Source organism: Elephas maximus, chromosome 13 (assembly GCF_024166365.1).
Source record: "Elephas maximus indicus isolate mEleMax1 chromosome 13, mEleMax1 primary haplotype, whole genome shotgun sequence".
Lineage (NCBI taxonomy): Eukaryota > Metazoa > Chordata > Mammalia > Proboscidea > Elephantidae > Elephas > Elephas maximus.
The window spans coordinates 46,371,435-46,391,898 of record NC_064831.1 but is presented as its reverse complement, the minus strand read 5'-3'; the positions used below and the strand labels follow the sequence as shown (position 1 = coordinate 46,391,898).

Below are 20,464 nucleotides of genomic sequence, written 5' to 3'. Positions count from 1 at the left end.
TTGAGTGATAGCAAACTAAGTAGGTGGAACAAATTGGACATATAGTTAGAAATAAAATTCAATAGGATTTTCATTTAGTGTGGATAAATAAGCTGCTGAAAGTATGAATTGGTTTCCATGTAATTACTGTACGTCATACAGATAACATGAGTATCCTATTGGTTTCCATGTAATTACTGTACATCATACAGGTAACATGAGTATCCTAAGAGACACAGTGTGAGAACACATATTAACAGCGTGACGGATGCTAAAAAGAGACTATGATGGTGTTTCTACAGAATGACAGTATATGAGAGCTTTAAGTTAATCTCTCATTTGATTGCCTAAAACCATAATTTGCTGTGTGGATTTCAATAATTTAGAAAGATGTGGAATATGTAGAAAGACTACAAGAAGACAAAAAGTAGATTAAGTATTAGGAAACAGCTAGTTAAAAGTTTTAGAATTGTATTGTCTAAAGAAAGATGACCTGCTGTCATAAATATTACAGCCGGGGAAACCCTATGGGGCAGTTTGCTGTTCTTTAGGATCTCTATGAGCTGTGATTAATTCGATGGCACACAACAACAAAGAAAGGCAAGTGGAATATAGGTGTATATTTTTTTAAAGAAAAAGTTTTAAATGATAGAAGAGGTTTCAGTTAGAAGGTAGCACTTCCTGACGGTACAGATTTTTAGAGAAGTTTCATACTTTCCTTGTTAGACTAGTCATTTTCTTATTTTGAGTGCCTAAGTGAGGTTTTCTGAATAAAAGCTTAGCATTAAATGATCAATCTTAAATTCATTTTGTTTCAAGTATTCATGAAGACATGATGTTACTAATGTATTTGATTTATACCTTTATTTTAAGCTATTCCTGTTGTGTATGGCCTCTTTAATAGTTCATTGCATGATGTTTAGATGTATTTCTGTGAAAATTAGTGCCTTTAATAGTTGTTAGAATCAAAATTCCTTTGGGGAAAAAAATGAAAATGTAGTTTAAGGCAGTAATGACTAGCTTCTTTTAACTGTATTTTCTTGCAATTAAATCAGAATACTGCCAAATTAAGATAAAGCCAAAAAACTTAAAGGAGCTTGCAGCATGAAAAGATAATATAGTTTACATACCATTGCAAACTTCTATATTTTTTGAAATTCTTGAATTCTGAGTAATCACATGTGTTTATGAAAGTGATCATTAATGTGATTCTTTTTTATATTTTCTTAATTTAGAAAGTGGTGTGTATTCACAATTGGAATTTTGGTAGGTAGTTATAAATATTTAAGGAAGAAAAATAGCACCAGTAATCTCACTCTTTAAAAATAACCAGTTTGATTTGTTTATTTAGTTAGTTTTACCAATACATAGTTTTTGTGTATGTACGTTCTTAGTGTTTTACCAAATTTGGCACCATCGTTTATGCAATTTTTGGATGGGGGACAGTTGCAAATAACAATGCAGTGAACATTCTTGGCTATATAATTTAGTGTACAGTCTTAGAATTGGAATTACTTTCTAAACATTGTGTAATTGTTATTTCTTTATTATTCATCATATGTATTTCTTCCTGATTTGTCTCTGCTTTTATTTGTCTGTTTCTTAATGATTGTTGTTATTGTTCTTAGGTGCCGTCAAGTTGATTCTGACTCATACTGACCCTATAGCATAGAGTAGAACTGCACATAGGGTTTCCAAGGTGTGGCTAGTGGATTTGAACTGCCAACCTGTTGGTTAGCAGCTGAGCTCTTAACCACTACACTGCCAAGGCTTCTCTTAATGTTTAGGAGTCTTTATATGTTGAGGACATTAACTACTAAATGTGAATGTTTTTTCAAGATTGTTGTTTATTACTTAATTTTGGTTTTAAATGATTTTTTTTAAGCAGTCTGATCTGCCCAGTTTCTTCCTTTGTTGCCTGTAATATTGCTGTTTCAAAAGAACTTCCTGTGCCGCTAGCAGCTGAATGAATTTTGTTTCATTTTTCTTGTTTAATCTTTTAGTCCATCTGGTTTTTTTTTTTTTGGTAAATGCTATTAGATACGGCACTAATTTTATTTTTCTCCAAATGATTAGCTAATTATCCCAACCCCTTTCATTAGATTTTTTTTTCTTTTAATGCTAATTTATGATGTAACTTTTATGGACTTAATTCTTATAGTTACTGAAGCCTGTTTTTGGACTTAATTTCCTTCCTTTATGTTCTCTGTTCTTACACCAGTACCATCCCATTTTACATGTTTACATATAGCTGGTAGGCTTAGTCCTCCCTCATCCCTCTGTTCCAAAATTTTCCTTCGTTTTATTTACTGACCAGTTAATTTTTTCATATGAGCTTAAGTCAGAATCACTTTTCTAACTTTATCAAATCCCTTAAATATGAACATTTATTTTTAAAATACTAAGTTTTGATCTTAGAAGTATGTTTCTTAATTCATATCTTTCTTTCATGGCCTTCAGTGAAGTTTTAGTCTTTTAATTTTTACTATGTTATTTATATTATGAAAAATATATTTTTCCCATTTTTTTACTGTAGGTTTGTTTTGGGTTATACGAAAGGTATGGATTTCTGTTATATTTATGTTGTACATTTTATTTTTATTGAACTTTGTTTAGTCCTAATTATTCAGTTGTTACTTTTGACTTTTCTAGTTAGACAGTTTATCCCATGTGTCATCCTCATTTTTTAATCTTATTATTATATTTAATAGACTTTCCTTTAAATAATAGTAATGATAGGCATAATTTTCTCTTACAGTTCTGTGATGTTAAGAATGAATCATTTATAGTTGAGCAAGACTTTACTTTTTTTTAAAATCAGACATAGATGTTGAAGTTTATCAAATGCTTTTGTTGTTGTTGTTATCTACTGAGATTACATATTATGTGGTGCTCTTTTTAACCTATCCATGTGATACACTTTATAGATATTACCTTATGTTAAACTCTTACTCCTGGAATAAATGTCCTCTGTTGAGATGTGTAGCTCTTTTAGTGTACACTTGATTTCTGTTTGCAAGTATATTATCTAGAATCTTTGCATCTGTATTCATAAGTGACTGGGTCTGTAATTTTCTTCTGTGGTGCTGTCTTTGTCAGGTTTTGGAATCAGGACTAGACCAGCTCTCTAAAATGAGTTGGAACTCTTTTGCTAGTTTTCTGTACTTTGGAACAGTTTATATAGCATGGGACTCATTTGTTCTTGACAGTTTCAAGGAACTCAAGTATAAAAGCATCTAGGCCCCTTGTTGAGGCAATTCTTGACAACTTGGGTTTGGTTTGGGTTTTTTTTTTTTTTTCTTTGATTGGGTTTTTACTTCATTAGTCAATTTTGATAATTCGTCCTGGAATTCATTCAGATTTTCAAACATATTAGTATAGTATTAAATATACTGTTTTCTTATGAATTTAATACCTTTTGTATCTGTTATATCCTTAGCTTTGTTAGTTTTTTCCTTTTTTTTTTTTTTTAATTAGACTTAAAAAAACATTCTTTTTTATTTCAGACATCCTTTAGAATGGTTTTCAAAACTAGTTCAAATGAACATCCCTAAAGTGAATTGCTGTTTACTCATCCCCGGAAGAGGCAGCACTATCCTCCTTTAACGCCAACTGGTCCAAAGCAAGGAACAGAGCAAAGTCTCTGAACCCGGGAAGACCTTAAGTTGACTAAAAAAAAAAAAAAGACTTAGCCATGGTTTATTTCTATTTGGTTTTATGTATTTTTGGATTTAAAAAATAACTATTCTCTTAACAGATTGGACAGATCTACACTCCCCACACCCCCTGACTGTCCTGACTGGTTTTAGATTCCCACCTCATCATTGCTGTCTGCTGGAGTCCCAACGATTCCATTTAAATCTCTGGAGAGGGTCAGGCTAGGTCTCCTGCCTGGGAAGATGATGATACCTGACTGCTCTTCCCCTGTGCCTCAGAGACGGGGGCATTTATTCCTTATATTGACTTTTTTTTTTTTGAATCACATGCTGTATCATATTTAACCAAAATCTTTCATTTATTTTGTCATTAACCAGTTCAACACAATGTTTGATTATGTAGCTCAAGTTTTCTTGTCTTCCAAGCTTATCTTAACTCTGTGTAGGAACCTAACATTTAATAGACACTTTAAACGATTGTTAAATGAATATCCTGACAGCCTTAGAGCAACTGACAGATCACTGAGACGTTATGTCAGCATAGGTAGGACAGTAAAGTTGTCTTACCTTATTTACCCCTCATTCACTGTGCAACTCACCGTATTCCACCTTCACTGAAATTACTTAGGCAGAAGTCACTAAGTTTTCTAATAATTCAAGAAAGTAAATTTGATGGGATAATATAGTGCAACTGTATGCTTAAGAACGCTGAACTAACTTTAGTGATTGTATTGTTTGTATGCAGGGGTGGATTAACTAGTAAGCAAGGTATGCACGGGCTTCCTTGTGTGTACTTAGTAATCTGTAATGAACGATTCCACATGAGTTTCACCATCCATCTTTGACGTGGTACGTTCTATCCTACATGTATTTGAGAAACACGTCTTATTATCTCTTCTCTCACTTTTACTCTCTCGTGGAATTCCTCCTTCGTGACAGGTTGCCACCTATTGGTAGCAATACTATTGAATTTCTAAATGTGTGGTTAAAAACTGAAATAGGTGCATTGGTTTAAACTTGGTTTATTTAAATGTGTTGTAACAAGCCTGCTGTTACTCAACCAGCTCTCAGAAACTCTTCCCTGAAATGAACAGCTTTAGCGAGTAGCCAGACTAAAAATGAGCAGGGTTTCTCTGTTAGTACAGTATCACCTGCCCTCTTCTTCTGAAAGTTCATAGATCTCCTGTAAAGGAGAGAGAAGTTATATAAATGCATTCTTCATTTTAGAGCAGGGGTTCTCAATCTTGACTAAACATTGGAATTCTCTGGAGAGCTTCGGGAAAAAACACTGTTGCCTGATTTCCATGCCCTAGAGATTCTAATATGATTGGTCAGGGCTGCAGCTGGACATTGAGAGTTTTAAAAACTCACCAGGTGTTCCCAGTGGAGAGCAAAGATTGACACCTGCAGATATAGAGCAGTGGATCTCAATCAAGGATGATTTTGCTCACCAGGAGACATTTGTCAATATCTGGAGTCCTTTTTTGATTGTCACAACAGGAGTGATGCTGCTAAATATCCTACAGTCACAGGAGAGCCCCCACAATAAATAGTTACCCAGCCCAAGATATCGGTAGTGTTACTGTTGAGAGGCCTAGCTAATTACTATCTTGTTGAAGGTCTTACTGCATCTCTGAAATTTGATTGTTCAAGCAGATACTCTTTATCCTCCAGTGAGTCTAACATAGCTTCTTAGAGATTTTTTTTAAAGAAGGAAAATACTAATATATCTATGATGGGAAAATATACATATAATGTTATGGCATAGATAATAATATCACTAATATTTTAAGTCTCCCCCCACACATCTGTCAGTTTATCATACTGTGGGGGCTTGTGTGTTGCTGTGATGCTGGAAGCTATGCTGCCAGTATTTAAATACCACCAGGGTCACCCATGGCAGATAGGTTTCCGCTGAGCTTCCAGGCTAAGACAATAGGAAGAAGGACCTGGTGGTCTTCTTCTTAAAAAATTGACCAGTGAAAGCCTTAATGAATAGCAGCAGATCATTATCTGATACAGTGCCAGGAGGTGAGCCCCTCAGATTGGAGGACACTCAAAAGACGACTGGGGAGAGCTGCCTCCTCAAAGTAGAGTCGACCTTAATAATGTGAATGGTGTCAAGCTTCCGGGACCTTCATTCCCTGGTATGGTGCAACTCAAGATGAGAAGAAACAGCTACAAACATCTATTAATAATTGGAACGTGGAATGTATGAAGTATGAATCTAGGAAAATTGGAAATTTTCAAAAATGGAACACATAAACATCGATATCCTAGGCATTAGTGAGCTAAAATGGAATGGTATTGGCCACTTTGAATCATATAGTCATGTGGTCTAGCTGGGAATGACAGCTTAAAGAGGAATGGTGTTGCATTCTTCATCAGAAAGAACATTTCAAGGTCTATCATGAAGTACAATGCTGTCAGTGATAGGATAATACCCATATGCCTACAAGGAAGACCAGTTAATATGACTGTTATCCAAATTTATACACCAACAAGTAAGGCCAAAGATGAAGAAATTAAAGAGTCTTACCAACTTCTGCAGTCTGAAATCGATTGAACATGCAGTCAGGATGCAGTAATAATTACTGGTGATTGGAATGCGAAAGTTGGAAACAAAGAAGGATCGGTAGTTAGAAAATATGGCCTTGATGATAGAAACGATGCCAGAGATCACACGATAGAATTTTGCAAAACCACCGACTTCTTCATTCAGAATACTTTTTTTCACCAACATAAACAGTGACTGCATCATGGACCTTGCCAGATGGAATACACAGGAATAAAATTGACTACATCTGTGGAAAGAGATAGTGGAAAAGCTCAATATCATCACTCAGAACAAGGCTAGAGGCTGACTGCGAAACATACCCTCAGTTGCTCATAGGCAAGTTCAAGTTGAAGCTGAAGAGAATTAGAACAAGTTGATGGGAGTCAAAGTATTCCTTGAGTGTATCCCACCTGCATTTAGAGACCATCTCAAGAATAAGTTTGATGCGTTGAACACTAATGACCAAAGACCAGATAAGTTGTGGAATAACATCAAGGACATCTTGGATGAAGAAAGCAAGAGGTCATTAAACAGACAGGAAAGAAAGAAAAGACCAAAATGGATGTCAGAAGAGATTCTGAAATTTGCTCTCGAACACCGATTAGCCAAAGCAAACAAAGAAATGATGAAGTAAAAGAGCCGAACAAAAGATTTCAAAGGGTGGCTCGAGAAGGCAGTATTATACATGTATTATAATGACACGTAAAGACCTGGAGTTAGGAAACTAAAAGGAAAGAACATGCTCAGCGTTTCTCAAGCCGAAAGAACTGACGTAAAAATTCAAGCCTCGAGTTGCAATATTGAAGGATTCTACAGGGAAAATATTAAATGACACAGGAAGCATCAAAAGAAGATGGATGGAATACATAGAGTCACTATACCAAAAAGAACTGGTCGTCATTCAGTCATTTCAGGAAGTAGCATTATGATCAGGAACCAATGGTACTGAAAGAAGAGGTCCAAGCTGTACTGAAGACATTGGCATAAAACAAGGCTCCAGGAATTGATGGAATACCAATTGAGATGTTTCAGCAAATGGATGCAGCACTGGAAGTGCTCACTCATCTATGCCAAGAAATTTGGAAGACAGCTACCTGGCCAGCCAACTGGAAGAGATCCATATTTATGCCTATTCCAAAGAAAGGTGATCCAACCAAATGCAGAAATTATTGAACAGTATCATTAATATCATACACAAGTAAAATTTTGCTGAAGATCGTTCAAAAATGACTGCAGCAGTACATCAACAGGGAACTGCCAGAAATTCAAGCTGGGTCAGAAGAGATGTGGAACCAGGGATATCATTGCTGATGTCAGGTGGATCTTGGCTGAAAGCAGAGAATACCAGAAAGATGTTTACCTGTGCTTTATTCACTGTGCAAAGGCATTCGACTACGTGGATCATAACAAATTATGGGTAACATTGTGAAGAATGGGAACTCCAGAACACGTAATTGTGCTCATGAGGAACCTGTACATAGATCAAGAGGCAGTTGTTCAAATGGAACAAGGGAATATTGTGTGGTTTAAAGTCAGGAAAGGTGTATGTCAGGGTTGTACACTTTCACCATGCCTACTCAATCTGTGTGCTGAGAAATAATCTGAGAAGCTGGACTATATGAAGAGCAGGGCATCAGGACTGGCGCAAGATTCTTTATTCTGCATTATGCAGATGACACAGCCTTGCTTGCTGAAAGTGAAGAAGACTTGAAGCACTTACTGATGAAGATCAAAGACTCTAGCCTTCGGTGTGGATTACACGTTAACATAAAGAAAACAAAAATCCTCACAACTGGACCAATAAGCAACATCATGATAAACGGAGAAAAGATTGAAGTTTTCAAAGATTCCATTTTACTTGGATCCACAATCAACACCCATGGAAGCGGCAGTCAAGAAATCAAAGGTTGTATTGCACTGGCCAAATCTGCAAAAGATCTCTTTAAAGTGTTGAAAAGCAAAGATGTCACTTTGAAGACTAAGGTGCATCTGACCCAAGCCATGTTTTCCGTTTTCACATATGCCTGCAAAAGCTGGAAAATGAGTAAGGAAGACCAAAGAATAGTTGACGTCTTTGAATTAAGGTGTTGGTGAAGAATATTGAATATACCATGGACTGCCAGAAGACCAAACAAATCTGTCTTGGAAGAAGTACAGCCAGAATGCTCCTTAGAAACGAGAATGGTAAGACTACATCTCACACACTTTGGACATGTTACCAGGAGGGACCAATCCCTGGAGAAGGACATCATGCTTGGTGAAGTAGAGGGTCAGCAAAAAAGAGGATGATCCAGCAAGAAGGATTGACACAGTGTCTGCAACAGCGGGCTGAAGCATAACAATTGTGAGGATGGCAGAGGGTCGGGCAGTGTTTTATTCTGTTGTACATAGGGTTGTTATGAGTTGAAACTGACTCGGTGGCACCTAATAGCAACAACATGTAGTTGTCTTTACCAGTGCTGTTTTTTTGTGTGTACTTGAGTTACTGCCATATTTTTACACAAATAACGTGCTCCTTTAGTGTTTGCCAGCTGCTCCCTCCCCACCATGAGGTATTTTTGTATGTGCACTATGCTGATTTTTTTTACAGCAACATTTTTTTAAAAATTGGCATAGCAGCGCTTACAAAAATAGCTCCCGGGGGGAGGGAAATGTTGGCAAATGTAGAAGGTGTGCATTATCTGCATAAAAGTACAGTGTCTGTTGTCCTTTTATTTAAGCCTGAAGGACTCCCTTTAGTATTTCTTGTAGGGCAGATGTGCTAGTGACAAACTGAGTTTTTGTTTAAGTTGCAGTGTCTTAATTTCCTCCTCATAGTTGAAGGATAGTTTTGCTGGATGTAGAATTCTTGATTGACAGTCTTTTTCTTTCAGCACTTTGAATGTGTCATCCGACTGTCTTCTGGCCTCCATTGTTTCTGATTAGAAATAAGCTGTCACTCTAATTGAGGATCCCTTGTACACCATGAGTTGTATCTCGTTGCTTTTAAGATTCTTTCTCTGTCTTTGGCTTTTGACAGCATGATTGTGGAATGTCTCACTGTCAATCTCTTTGACTTTGTGTCCTACTTGAATTTTCTTAAGCTTCAAATTAGATTATTACTTAAGACTAGATTGTTTTGGTTCATGTTTTTCATCAGATACAGGATGTGTTGACCATTATTTCTTAAAATATTTTTTCTGCATTTCTCTCTCTTCTTTCCTCTGGGCCTTTCATATATGTATATTAGTCTCTCACCGGTTCCTGAGGCTCTGTTTCTTGTTCTTCATTCTTTTGTCTTTCTGTTCTTCAGACAGGATAATTTCAGTTGACTCTTTTCATGTATGCCACTTCTTTCTTCTGTCTGCTCTAATTTGCTGTTGAGCTTTTCTAATCAGTTTTTTCATTTCAGTTATTGTACTTTTCAACTCCAGAATTTCTGTTTGCTTCCTTTTTGTAATTTCTGTGTCTCTGTTCATATTCTCTATTTGGCAAGACATGGTTTCCCATAGTTCTTTGAACATACTAAAATTGCTGTTTTAAAGTCTTTGTCTAGTAAGTCAAACATCTAGGCCATCTCAGGGACAGTTTCTAATCATTTCTGTTTTTCCTGTGCATGGGCTATACTTCGTATGTCTCATAATTTTTGCTTCAAACTATATATTTAATATAATATGGCACTCTGGAAATCATATTCTCCCCCTGCCCAGGTTTTTTTGTTGCTCCTGCTTGTCGTAGTCATTTTCTTTACTTTTCTGAACTAGTTCTGTAACATCTGTATTCTTTGTCTTGTGTGACCATTGAAGTTTCTACTCAGAGTGGTGTTCAGCTAATGATTGGACAGAGTTCCTTAAACACCTGGAAACAATGAGTCTCTCAGTCTTTGCTGAGGGGATCTGTGTGCATGTTTGGCATGCTGTCAACATTCAGCCAGGTAGTTAACAACTCTGCCTTAGCCTTCTCTTCCTGCTTTCGTAGAGCCTTAAAGGTAGCCAGACATGAGAGGTTAGGGCTTTCTGATTTCTTTCCTGGTGTTGTGGACAGCCCTGTGTGTTTATGGGCCCTTCTAGATTCTCAGGAATATGGTCAGAGTCAGGCAGTTTCAAAGAGTTTTTCTTCCCAGAGTATCAAGATCTAATTCCTCTTAAGAAGTATTGGAACATTTCAGCAACTGTTCCGCTTTCAAAGGCTCAAACCAGGTTGATATTTGACCATATTACTTTTTCCTTATTTGTCTTCCACATTACTTAGCAAATGCATTCTTTGATTAACATGTTTAAGGGTATGTAATTCTACTATGTCTGTAGAACCTCCTTAAATTTTCGTATCCTTTTTGATCACCTGTAATAAATGAATGCTAAGACTCACCAAAATAACAATATAGGTCCTTGGTAAGAAACGGGTTTTATAATAAAAATTTGATCTCTCTTCTTTTCTTTGCACATAGTAGAAAAAATTACATCATTTTGGTTGTTTTCAAAGCTTTCAATATGCTTCAAAAAAAAAAAAAAAGAAAACCAAACCTGTTGCCATCAAGTGGATTCTGATTCATAGCAGACCTATAGGACAGAGTAGAACTGCCCCATAGAGTTAACAAGGAGCGCCTGGTGGATTCACACTGCCAGCCTTTTGGTTAGCAGCCGTAGCTGCTAATCACTACGCCACCAGGGTTTCTTTCAATATGCTTTACACTTTTATTGCTAATTTATGACTTCGGTATGTTTACAGTCATTAATTAGCACCAAAAGTGTCTCATCTATAAGATGAGTAGGTTAGACTAGATGACCAAGATCCTTTCCAGGTTCACTTCTGTGCAAATTCCTCACCTACAAATTGTGTATGATAATTGCCTCACAGTTGTCAGGACGATCTAATGAGGTAATGTATGTACCCCAAAACCAATGAAACCCACTACCCTTGAGTCCATTGTGACTCATAGCAACCCATAGGGTTTCCAAGGCTTTAAATCCTTACAGAAACAGACTGCCACATCTTTCTGCCACGGGCCACTGGTGGTTTTGAACCATTGACCTTTTGGTTAGCAGTCAAATGCTTTAACCAGTGTGACAGCAGGGCTTCTTCACACACACAAAGCTCTCACAAAAAGTCTGGTATGGTTAGATATCCTGTGTCTGTATTTTGCCACCTGCCTTTTATGATGTTTGTTTTTATTTTTCATGCCTTTAAAACATTATCTACCTTTAAATTGTTTCTTTAAATTGTAAATGGTATGAGTGAACATTAAAAATTGAATTGCTACCACGGATTTTAAGTGACTTGTTCATGGTCATGTTAAATGTTAACCTTAATTTCAGAGTCTTAAAATGAAGCATACTTTGTATTTTTTGTATAGAGAATGCAAAAGAACAAATGGTCTCATTTTAAGAATGGCGTTAGGGTGTTATTTATTCTGTAAACAGAACATTCTCTGTTCCTCGCCCTTTTTTGATTCTTGTATAAATATGACTCTGAGTTAGGTGTTCGTTGACACCATATCTTGCTTGATTAATCTGCAGTTAAAATTACAAAACAGGAAAAGGAGACGTAAACTAATCAAGGGTCTCACATGACCTGGAAAGACCTGTGGTTTGTTATCCAGCGCTGGTTTCAAAATTATGAATAGATACTCTATTAATACTTATTAAATTAGATTTAAAAGCAATCATTGAATATCCAGATTTTTCCAATGGGAAAGGGGCTCTAATAATGGAATTCTTTTCTTTAAAAATTAGAATTGCTGAAAATTGGATAGGCCGCCTTTACAGTGTAGATCCCTGGTCCATCAGGGGAAGTGTTCACATGAGGTAGCACATTATTTAGAAATCTGGCCGTGTCCACCTCTGGCAGGAAGTTGAACTATACAACTTTTGAATTTATTTCCAGGTCACACAACTCGACACAAAATGAAGGCATTGAGGACCTGTTCCTGGTATTGTTATTATTGTTTTTAAATCGAGACTCTCTTATTTTTTTCTCTTTGATATGTGAGATACCAGGAATAGAAGTTTGAATCATAAACATTTAGTTTTCTTTTCTTCCTGACATTGCCTGCCATTTGATTCAGAAGGAATATTTTGATCTGCTTATATACCTACAAAGTAGTTTTAATACTTACCCACTTAAAAAAGTACTTAGAGAGTTCAAAAAATAGTTTAAACAGAGAAGAAAATATTCTTTGGTGGTTACGAGAGTAGGGAGGGAGAAGGGTTTTCACAAATTAGATAGTAGATAAGAACTATTTTAGGTGAAGGGAAAGACAACACACAATAAAGGAGAGGTCAGCACAACTGGACTAAACCAAAAGCAAAGTTTACTGAATAAACTGAATGCTTCGAAGGCCAGCGTAGCAGGGGCGGGGGTTTGGGGACCATGATTTCAGGGGACATCTAAGTCAACTGGCATCATAAAATCTATCAAGAAAACGTTCTGCATCCCGCTTTGGACAGTGGCGTCTAGGGTCTTAAACACTAGCAGGCAGCCATCTAAGATGCATCAATTGGTCTCGACCCACCCGGAGCAAAGGAGAATGAACACCAAAGACACAAGGTAAGTAGGAGCCCAAGAGACAGAAAGGACCACATAACCCAGAGACTACATCAACCTGATACCAGAAGAACTAGATGTTGCCCGGCTACAACCGATGACTGCCATGCCAGGGAACACAACAGAGGACCCCTGAGGGAGCAGGAGAGTAGTGGGATGCAGACCTCAAATTCTTGTAAAAAGACCAGACTAAATGGTCTGACTGAGACTAGAAGAACCCCAGAGATCATGGTCCCCAGACCTTCTGTTAGCCCAAGGACAGGAACCATTCCCAAAGCCAACTCTTCAGACAGAGATTGGACTGGACTATGGGATAGAAAATGCTAGTGGTGAAGAATGAGCTTCTTGGATCAGGTAGACACATGAGACCATGTGGGCAGTTCCTGTCTGGAGAAGAGATGAGAGGGCAGAGGGGATCAGAAGCTGGCCGAAGGTACACGAAAATAGAGAGTGGAGGGAAGGACTGTGCTGTCTCATTAGGGGAGTGCAACTACGAGCGTATAGCAAGGTGTGTATATAAGTTTTTATATGCTTTGTGCCCTGCTTCACCTTTTGTTTTTGTTCTTTGGGCCCATTTACCAGTGCTGTCATGGGAGTCAGTGGACAGTGTTCTCGTTTGTGCTTTTTTTTTTTAAATGTCTTTTTAAAGTTTAAAATCTCTTGCTTTTGGTTCTTTTTTTCCTTCTTAGAGTTGTAAATATGGCATCCAGGAGGGCTTAATGTGACTCCTAAGTCTTGTTCTTGGTGCTGAGTGTGCAGTGGTGAACCAGATGGATATGGCCACTGTCCTGACTGAACTTAGAGTCTAACGGAGGGGACAAGCCACAAGTACATTAACCCTTACATTACCGTAAACCGTGAGGAGGAGGCAGACAGAGTACACTGATAGGAAATGCTAGTGGGAATGGGGCAGGAGGGCCCTGCTTTAGGTACGGGAGTCAGAAGACACCCTTTCATAATTGGAACATTTAAGCTGGGACTTGAAGGATACTAACAGTACCATTCCAGGTAGAGGAACAACATGTGTCCAGACCCTGAAGCACAAAGAGCCTCATTTTATTCACTTTTTCTTTATATCATCAAGATGACTGATCAATTTGCTACTGAATGTGTAACGATTTAATGCAATTTGTTTAAATTGTCAGCACCCCAAAATAATCGTCACTTAACCTTGTGCCTTGAATCTTGACCCCTGACCCCTGTAGGTCACCTTTAGTTTCAATTTAAATGTGCAGTATTTAACTTAATACTTCCCATATAGGAAATTTTCAGTACATGTTCTCTTTCCCTTTACCGTACTCTTCATCATTGTTGGTAACGTGTTGCATGGCACACACACACCCCAAGAGGGAGAGGGTAGGTAGGATTCCTTGTGGAATAAGGGAGGGGACAACCAAGAGAAATACCATTGTGCTAGCTAGCTATGCAGACCTATCCCCATTCCCTGTGTATGAAGGTTCCCTGGGTCCCTTATCTCTTCCTGAGCCTCTCCCACTTTGACGTCATGACTTTTGGTCCCTTAGGAGTGTTGTCAAGATATTTAGCAGTCCACAGGGGCCAAGGCCTGGTTACCATTATCCCCTGCCCATCATGTCTCCAGTTGTTCTCCTTTCCATTCTTCCCTGATTCTCTCACTTTGGCTCTCCACCTTGGGATTTGTTCATCAGGAAGCTGCTGTGGTTGATGCTAAAATGGGGTGACGTGAGGAGTTGGGGGTGATTGAATTACTTTGGAGGTTGTCTGACTTCCTCTTTCTTGGTATTTTCTAAGTAATGGCTCTCCCCAAAGGCCAACAGTTACAAGGAAGGCCTTGGCAGTCAAAACAGCCTTAGTCTACTGCTGAGCTGGTATTGAGGAGGGATTGGCCTTTTATCTTTGATTGGCAGCCCTAGAAAAAAATAGAATACCTGATTCCAGTAGTAGTTAAGACTCTTGGCTTGTTTTGTGGAACCCTGGTGGCAAAGTAGTTAAGAGCTGCGGCTGCTAACCAAAGGGCTGGCAGTTCGAATCTACCAGCCACTCCTTGAAAACTGTATGGGGCGGTTCTACCCTGTCCTGTAGGGTCACTGTGAGTCAGAATTGACTCGACGGCAACGGGTTTGGTTTTTGGTTTTGAATGGGGGTTGAAGAGCCCTGGAGCTGGTGCAGTGGTTAAGGCATTCGGCTCCTAACTGAAAGGTCAGCAGTTTGAACCCACCAGCCGCTCTGTGGGAAAAAGATATGGCAGTCTAGTTCCATAAAGATTCACAGCCTTGAAAACCATAGGGGGTTGCTGTAAGTCGGAATAGACTCTGAAGGCAACCGGTTTGATATAGGTTAATGGGATCGTGGGGTAGGAGGGAGAACACTGGACCATTAGAACCTCTTTCTGTTCCTTTGTTTTTTCCCTTATCAGTAAAATGAGAGTGTTGGTGTAGATGATCTCAGAGGTCCCTTTTAATGCTAGCATATCATGCTTCTAAATTTTAAACCATATAGTCGTGTTGTCTCTACCATACAGATATATCTGTCATGTCTGACATAGATGATCTTTGTATTGGAAATTATCCCATACATGAGCTTAATATGTATGTGGAAACTTGGAGCCCCGCTGGTTGAGCTTATGTTACAGCGCAGGTTTTAATGTACTTGGGAAGCTTTGCACCGTCCCTGTAGCTTATTGTGAGATTCTTGAATGCTATTGAAAGCAGCACTGTATCCACTGAAGATGAAACCAGATAACTAAGCCTGAGTTAATTCATTTCTCCAAAAAGTGGTGATCATATATGGATGAAAACTGTGGTGAATGACTTGTAGTTTCTCACTTTGTCAAAGGGAACAAGGTTGTATTGGAATAACTCCGTGCTGCGTAACGCTGCCTTCTGTTGCTCTCTGAATTGGTCCCTCCCTCTTTTGCAGGAGCTATTGTGACAATCTTGGTTACCATCCATTAAGTGCTGCTGACTTTGGAAAGATAATGAAAAACGTCTTTCCAAATATGAAGGCACGGCGCCTGGGCACGAGAGGCAAATCTAAATATCCTTTACCAGAAGAGTTTTAGTAATCTCTTTAGTTCCCAGTTACTACAGAACATCTGTTGTTGTAGTTCAACTAGCAACTATATTTAGAAATAAATTTAAATCAACAAATATAAGCAACTCAAAAGTACTTAGTAGCATAACTCTAAATCTTACTTTCCCAGCTATTTTAAACTGTAAGAGAACTAGCCAGTAACAGTTCATGTATTAGGATTGCGACAGATTTCACCATATTCATCACTGTAATGTGTTTCTTCATGGTCTGATCTTTCTGTGTTTTCTTCAACAGTAAGAATTTTGGGGACCTGCCATAGTTCAGCAATTGTAAATTATAGGAATAGTAGTCAAGAAAGATGTTATAGTTCAGCAGTTAAGATTATAGGAATAAAAGTAAAGAAAGATGTTAGTCTTTAAATCTTAGCTCTTTTCCTTTCTCTAACTTAGGAACATTGGGACCTCCTTGGCAAAAAACAGAACATTCCATGAAGTTTTTTGTGGAATTTTTACTGAAAGATTTGTATTCTCTTTAAGGCATTTTTCAGCCAGCAATTTAAAGCCGGTATTAAAATTGAAGGCAGGGCACAGGAAGGTCCCTCTTGTGATAGAGAAGATCTTAGGAGCAGGCAGAAGTCAGGAAATTAAAGTGAAGAACTTTTTAAAGTCCTTTCTACTCTTGGAAAAAGAAGGAAGAACAGAGGATCTCTGTATCATATTAGAAATAAGTCATTTTCTCCCTGGTTGTCTCTTGTTCTTTTTCAAAACGTGAAATTAGTTACTATGGAGTAGAGGAGTAGACTAGAAAGTGAAGGCCACTTTTGTAAAATGGTTCCCCATTTTCTTTAACCATTTGCTGCATGACCTACCCTTGTTTCCTGAATACAAATAGAAATGTCTTGATGTGTCTTTGGCATGTTACAGGTGATAATCCTATGCGTTTCAGTGGAAAAAGAGAAATGAAAGGTTAAAGCCCTTGTGACACTCTTAAGAGTTGTTTTTGTCCCAGTGCCCTAGGCTAAAGTTTCCCTTCTCTGTGCCAGGTTTCCATCTGGCTATTCCTTTCCTTCTGACCTGTTTGTTACTGGTGGCTGGCACAGCCTGCCAGGAACATTTATTCATAAAATTTATAACAGATGAGAACCATTTGGTTTCATTTGAGATAGTAACATTGATTATTCTGGTTTCAAAAGAGTAGAAGTGGCCTGAGTTTCTGATAATTGTTTCTCTTACTGAAGAATTCAGAAAGTAGATGTTATCTCGTGCTAATTTTATTCTCATTTCATATGTAGTTACTTCTCAAATGCCACCTATATGTATAAGTACTTCATTTAATTTAGAGTATTTTAGACCTTAACTCTTTATTACATATTGCTACAGTGGATTAAGAAAAAAAGCTCTTGTTCATATGCCAACACTGCCCAACCTTGACTTTCACAAAACTGGAGATGGGGTAAGACCTCTGCCTTTTCTTTGTAATAAGTAGAATTGTACGATTGTACCAACACTGACATGCATACTGTGTAGTCTTATTTGGATCAAAGCTGGGATCAAGGAACTGTATCTTTTACAAAATAGATAAACCAAAACATGGCACAGTGGCAGAAAAGAGTTAGCGTATCTAATGTATATCAACATGGCTGGTGAAATTAGAAGAAACAAACATTTATAATTACTGATTTATGGATGTACCCATGATACATATCGTCAAGAGGGAAAAAGCAAGTTGTTGGGTCATGTGTATAATGGGAATTTTTTCAGAAGAAAAAATACACACTAGTGGCACAGAATGAAAAACTAGGCTAGCGACCTGCTTTGTTTTGTTAATGTTAGAAAGATTTAAAAAATCCATTAGTCTTCTTATATGTTTAACAGCCCTTTAACGTGTTGTATTCACAATGCTGCTGAGGGGGGCTGTGCAGCAGTAGATGTGGGCCTCTAATTTGCAAGGCTCTAATATGCCAAAATACTACTTTGACCCAACAGATTTAGATTGTATCTCCTAATTAAGAGAACATATTTTGAGTGTGCTTGAATTGAACTTCTTTTTGAACTGTCCTTTAAAAGTTAACTTTTCCTTTTTCCTTTTTTTAGTTGGAAGGTGCTGAACCTTCTGGGCAGCTTCAAAATATTGATGAGGAAGTTATCTCTTCTGCCTGCCGTCTTGTGTGTGAGTGGGCCCAGAAAGTGTTAAGCCAGCCATTTGACACAGTCTTGGAATTAGCCCGCTTCCTTGTAAGAAGCCACTATATAGGCACCAAGTCACTGGCAGCTCTAACTGTGATGGCCGCAGCACCAGCAGGTACGAAATTAACTGTTGTTAACAGGCTAAAACTGACCCAAGTTGTTACTAAGTTAGAACTGGTAGCAGAAGAAAAGTTCAGCCAAAGGTCTTCTTCATCCATTTAATATTTAGATGAGTTCAGTCTTACTGAATCATTAAATTCATACAGAGTTGTTGAGCCAACAACAAAATAATAATAATTTCATTATAAAGCTTAAAACAGTATTTTCATGTATTGTTCTGTTGTAATATGAAACAATATTTCCCAGTTGATATTAATTTTTCCACTGCTGTTTTAAAAACTTTTAAATGTGTGGTTATGTGCTTTTAAGTGTATAAGCAAATCCATTGCCCTAAAGTTGATTCCAACTCATCATGACCCTATAGGACAGAGTAGGGCTGCCCCACAGGGTTTCCAAGGAATGGCTGGTAGATTTGAACTGCCAGCCTTTTGTTTAGCAGCTGAACTCTTAACCGCTGCGCCACCAGAGCTCCTTTAAGTATATAAAACCCACTGCTGTTTTTTGTCTAGTCAATTCGACTCATAGCAAAGTATATATGTGTATCTAAATTAATAAATATTTGAAGTAAAATAATATTAAATTTTAAAATTACTTGCTCAAGAAGCTAGTGCTTATGAATAAAATAATCTTTGGACACTGTGAAAGGTACCTGGGTCATACAGAAGATAAACTGTGTGAAGCATTACTGTGAAATACTAAGAGTGATGCTTTTAATATGCATTTATATGATATTTCCATTCAAAGAGGAATATTTTAGGAATTGACAGTATTGTTGGAGTAAATAACTTCCTCCTAAATAACTGTGAAACTCTGTTAAGTATCAGTTCAGGTGAAATTTTTTAAATGTCTTCTTTAGTCATATCATGAAACCTAAAGAACTGGCAGATGAAATTGTGTCGTTACTCTAGGGAATTATTATTTCTATGAAAAGTGTATTATCATGAAACTTGTTTTCTAAGAAGGATTCTTCTAATTACTAAATCTAAATCTTTTTCAATCTACAGAATTATAGTCTCTTAATTCACTTTTTTTAGTGTCTTGTACATTTTAATGCCATGTCACCATTTTCCTTTCAGTTTCTGCTCATCAGATGCTTTAAGTACCTGTGATCTCTGTGTGTGTGTGTTGTTGTGTATCGTTTCATGGTCAATTGAGGACCAGTTTTAGCAAAATGACCTCTTACAGGAGCCTAGGGATAATTTTCCTGGCTGTCTAGGTGCAAACTAGATGACCTAAGTCTGTTCATCAAGCATGAGAGGGCTCACCCAGCCTTGTCTCTCTAGATCACTCACATATGTTATTTCGTTTAATTTCTCAGCAGTCCTGTGAGCTAGGTGATGTTTCTTCCCATTTTAAAGATCAGGAAACAGACTTGGGGAGTAGGAGTGGATTAATCAGTAAGCAAGGTACGCATGGGCTTAGTTGTGTTTACGTACTAATCTGGAGCACAATTTCACACATGCTTATTGGGTAATCCGTCCCTGTTGGGGAGGTTAAGTAATTTGTACGTGGGCAGATAAGTAGTGGGGCCAGAATTTGAATCCTTATTGGTCTCTCTCCAGGTTAACCCCATTATACCAACTGCCTTCTTATTTTATGGCAAAACGAAGCTTTAAAAGATGTGGACCCTTCAATATTCTGTATTCTCTTTCTCCTTCCCCTTCTCACATTTAGAAGAATACATTTAACGGGTTGAAGACTCAGGAGTAGGGGCAGATTATCCAGAGGTGCTTACCTGAACAGGATCACTACAGATGTCTAAGTAAGCACAAGTAAACCATGTTTACCTTGCTTACTAGGTCATCAGCCCCTATCCGGGATTGTAAATTTGAAAAGAGGCTTTGATTCTGTAGGAAGGTGCTATAGGGTTGGAATAGAGATGCCAGCCATACCTAGAAGCAGAATCTTTGATGTGGTAAAAAAAAAAAAAAAAATTTTGCTCACTACAGATGATCTGGTAAGCAGGGTAAACGTCATGCTTACCTTGCATCTGAGACACTTCTCCACAATGAGGAGACATCATGGAGAAAAGAAGCCTGTCTGCGTTCCCCACGTTATTCAAAGTCTGACCTGAGGAAATGGTGGATGAATTGAATGAATGGATTTTTAAGTGTAAAGTGTGCTTTTCTAACACGTGTACTAAAAATTAATCGTATGTACAGGTGTTTTCCCATTCTGAAAGCAGTCACCTTGAGAGGCTAAACAGTAACAATTGTATAATTATTCCAAACATTTGTAGAATCTTTTGAATGTTGTTCTCATCTATTACGGCGTTCTTTTGAACATCCCTGGTGGTGATTAATCTTCGTGCTTTGAAGGTGAATTTGTTTTTTTGTAAATATAGTCTCCATGTTAAGAACAGGTTGTGTTTCAAATGTCCTTTTGTAAGTCAGCTGCTTGGAACTCATTCCTCTCCTGAACCCCTGGCACTT

The 20,464-nt window shown here is 37.7% G+C and overlaps 1 protein-coding gene across 2 annotated transcripts in view; it reads left to right on the top strand.

The window, feature by feature from the left end:
* Nucleotides 1-20,464, top strand: part of RFX7 (regulatory factor X7) — a 121,294-nt gene that overhangs the window by 90,162 nt on the left and 10,668 nt on the right. For both annotated transcript variants that reach the window (XM_049905240.1, XM_049905241.1), the window contains 3 exons: nucleotides 15,613-15,733; nucleotides 17,098-17,178; nucleotides 17,820-18,027. In XM_049905240.1, coding sequence (XP_049761197.1) covers nucleotides 15,613-15,733; nucleotides 17,098-17,178; nucleotides 17,820-18,027 — 410 coding nt within the window. The remainder of the gene's footprint in view (nucleotides 1-15,612; nucleotides 15,734-17,097; nucleotides 17,179-17,819; nucleotides 18,028-20,464) is intronic.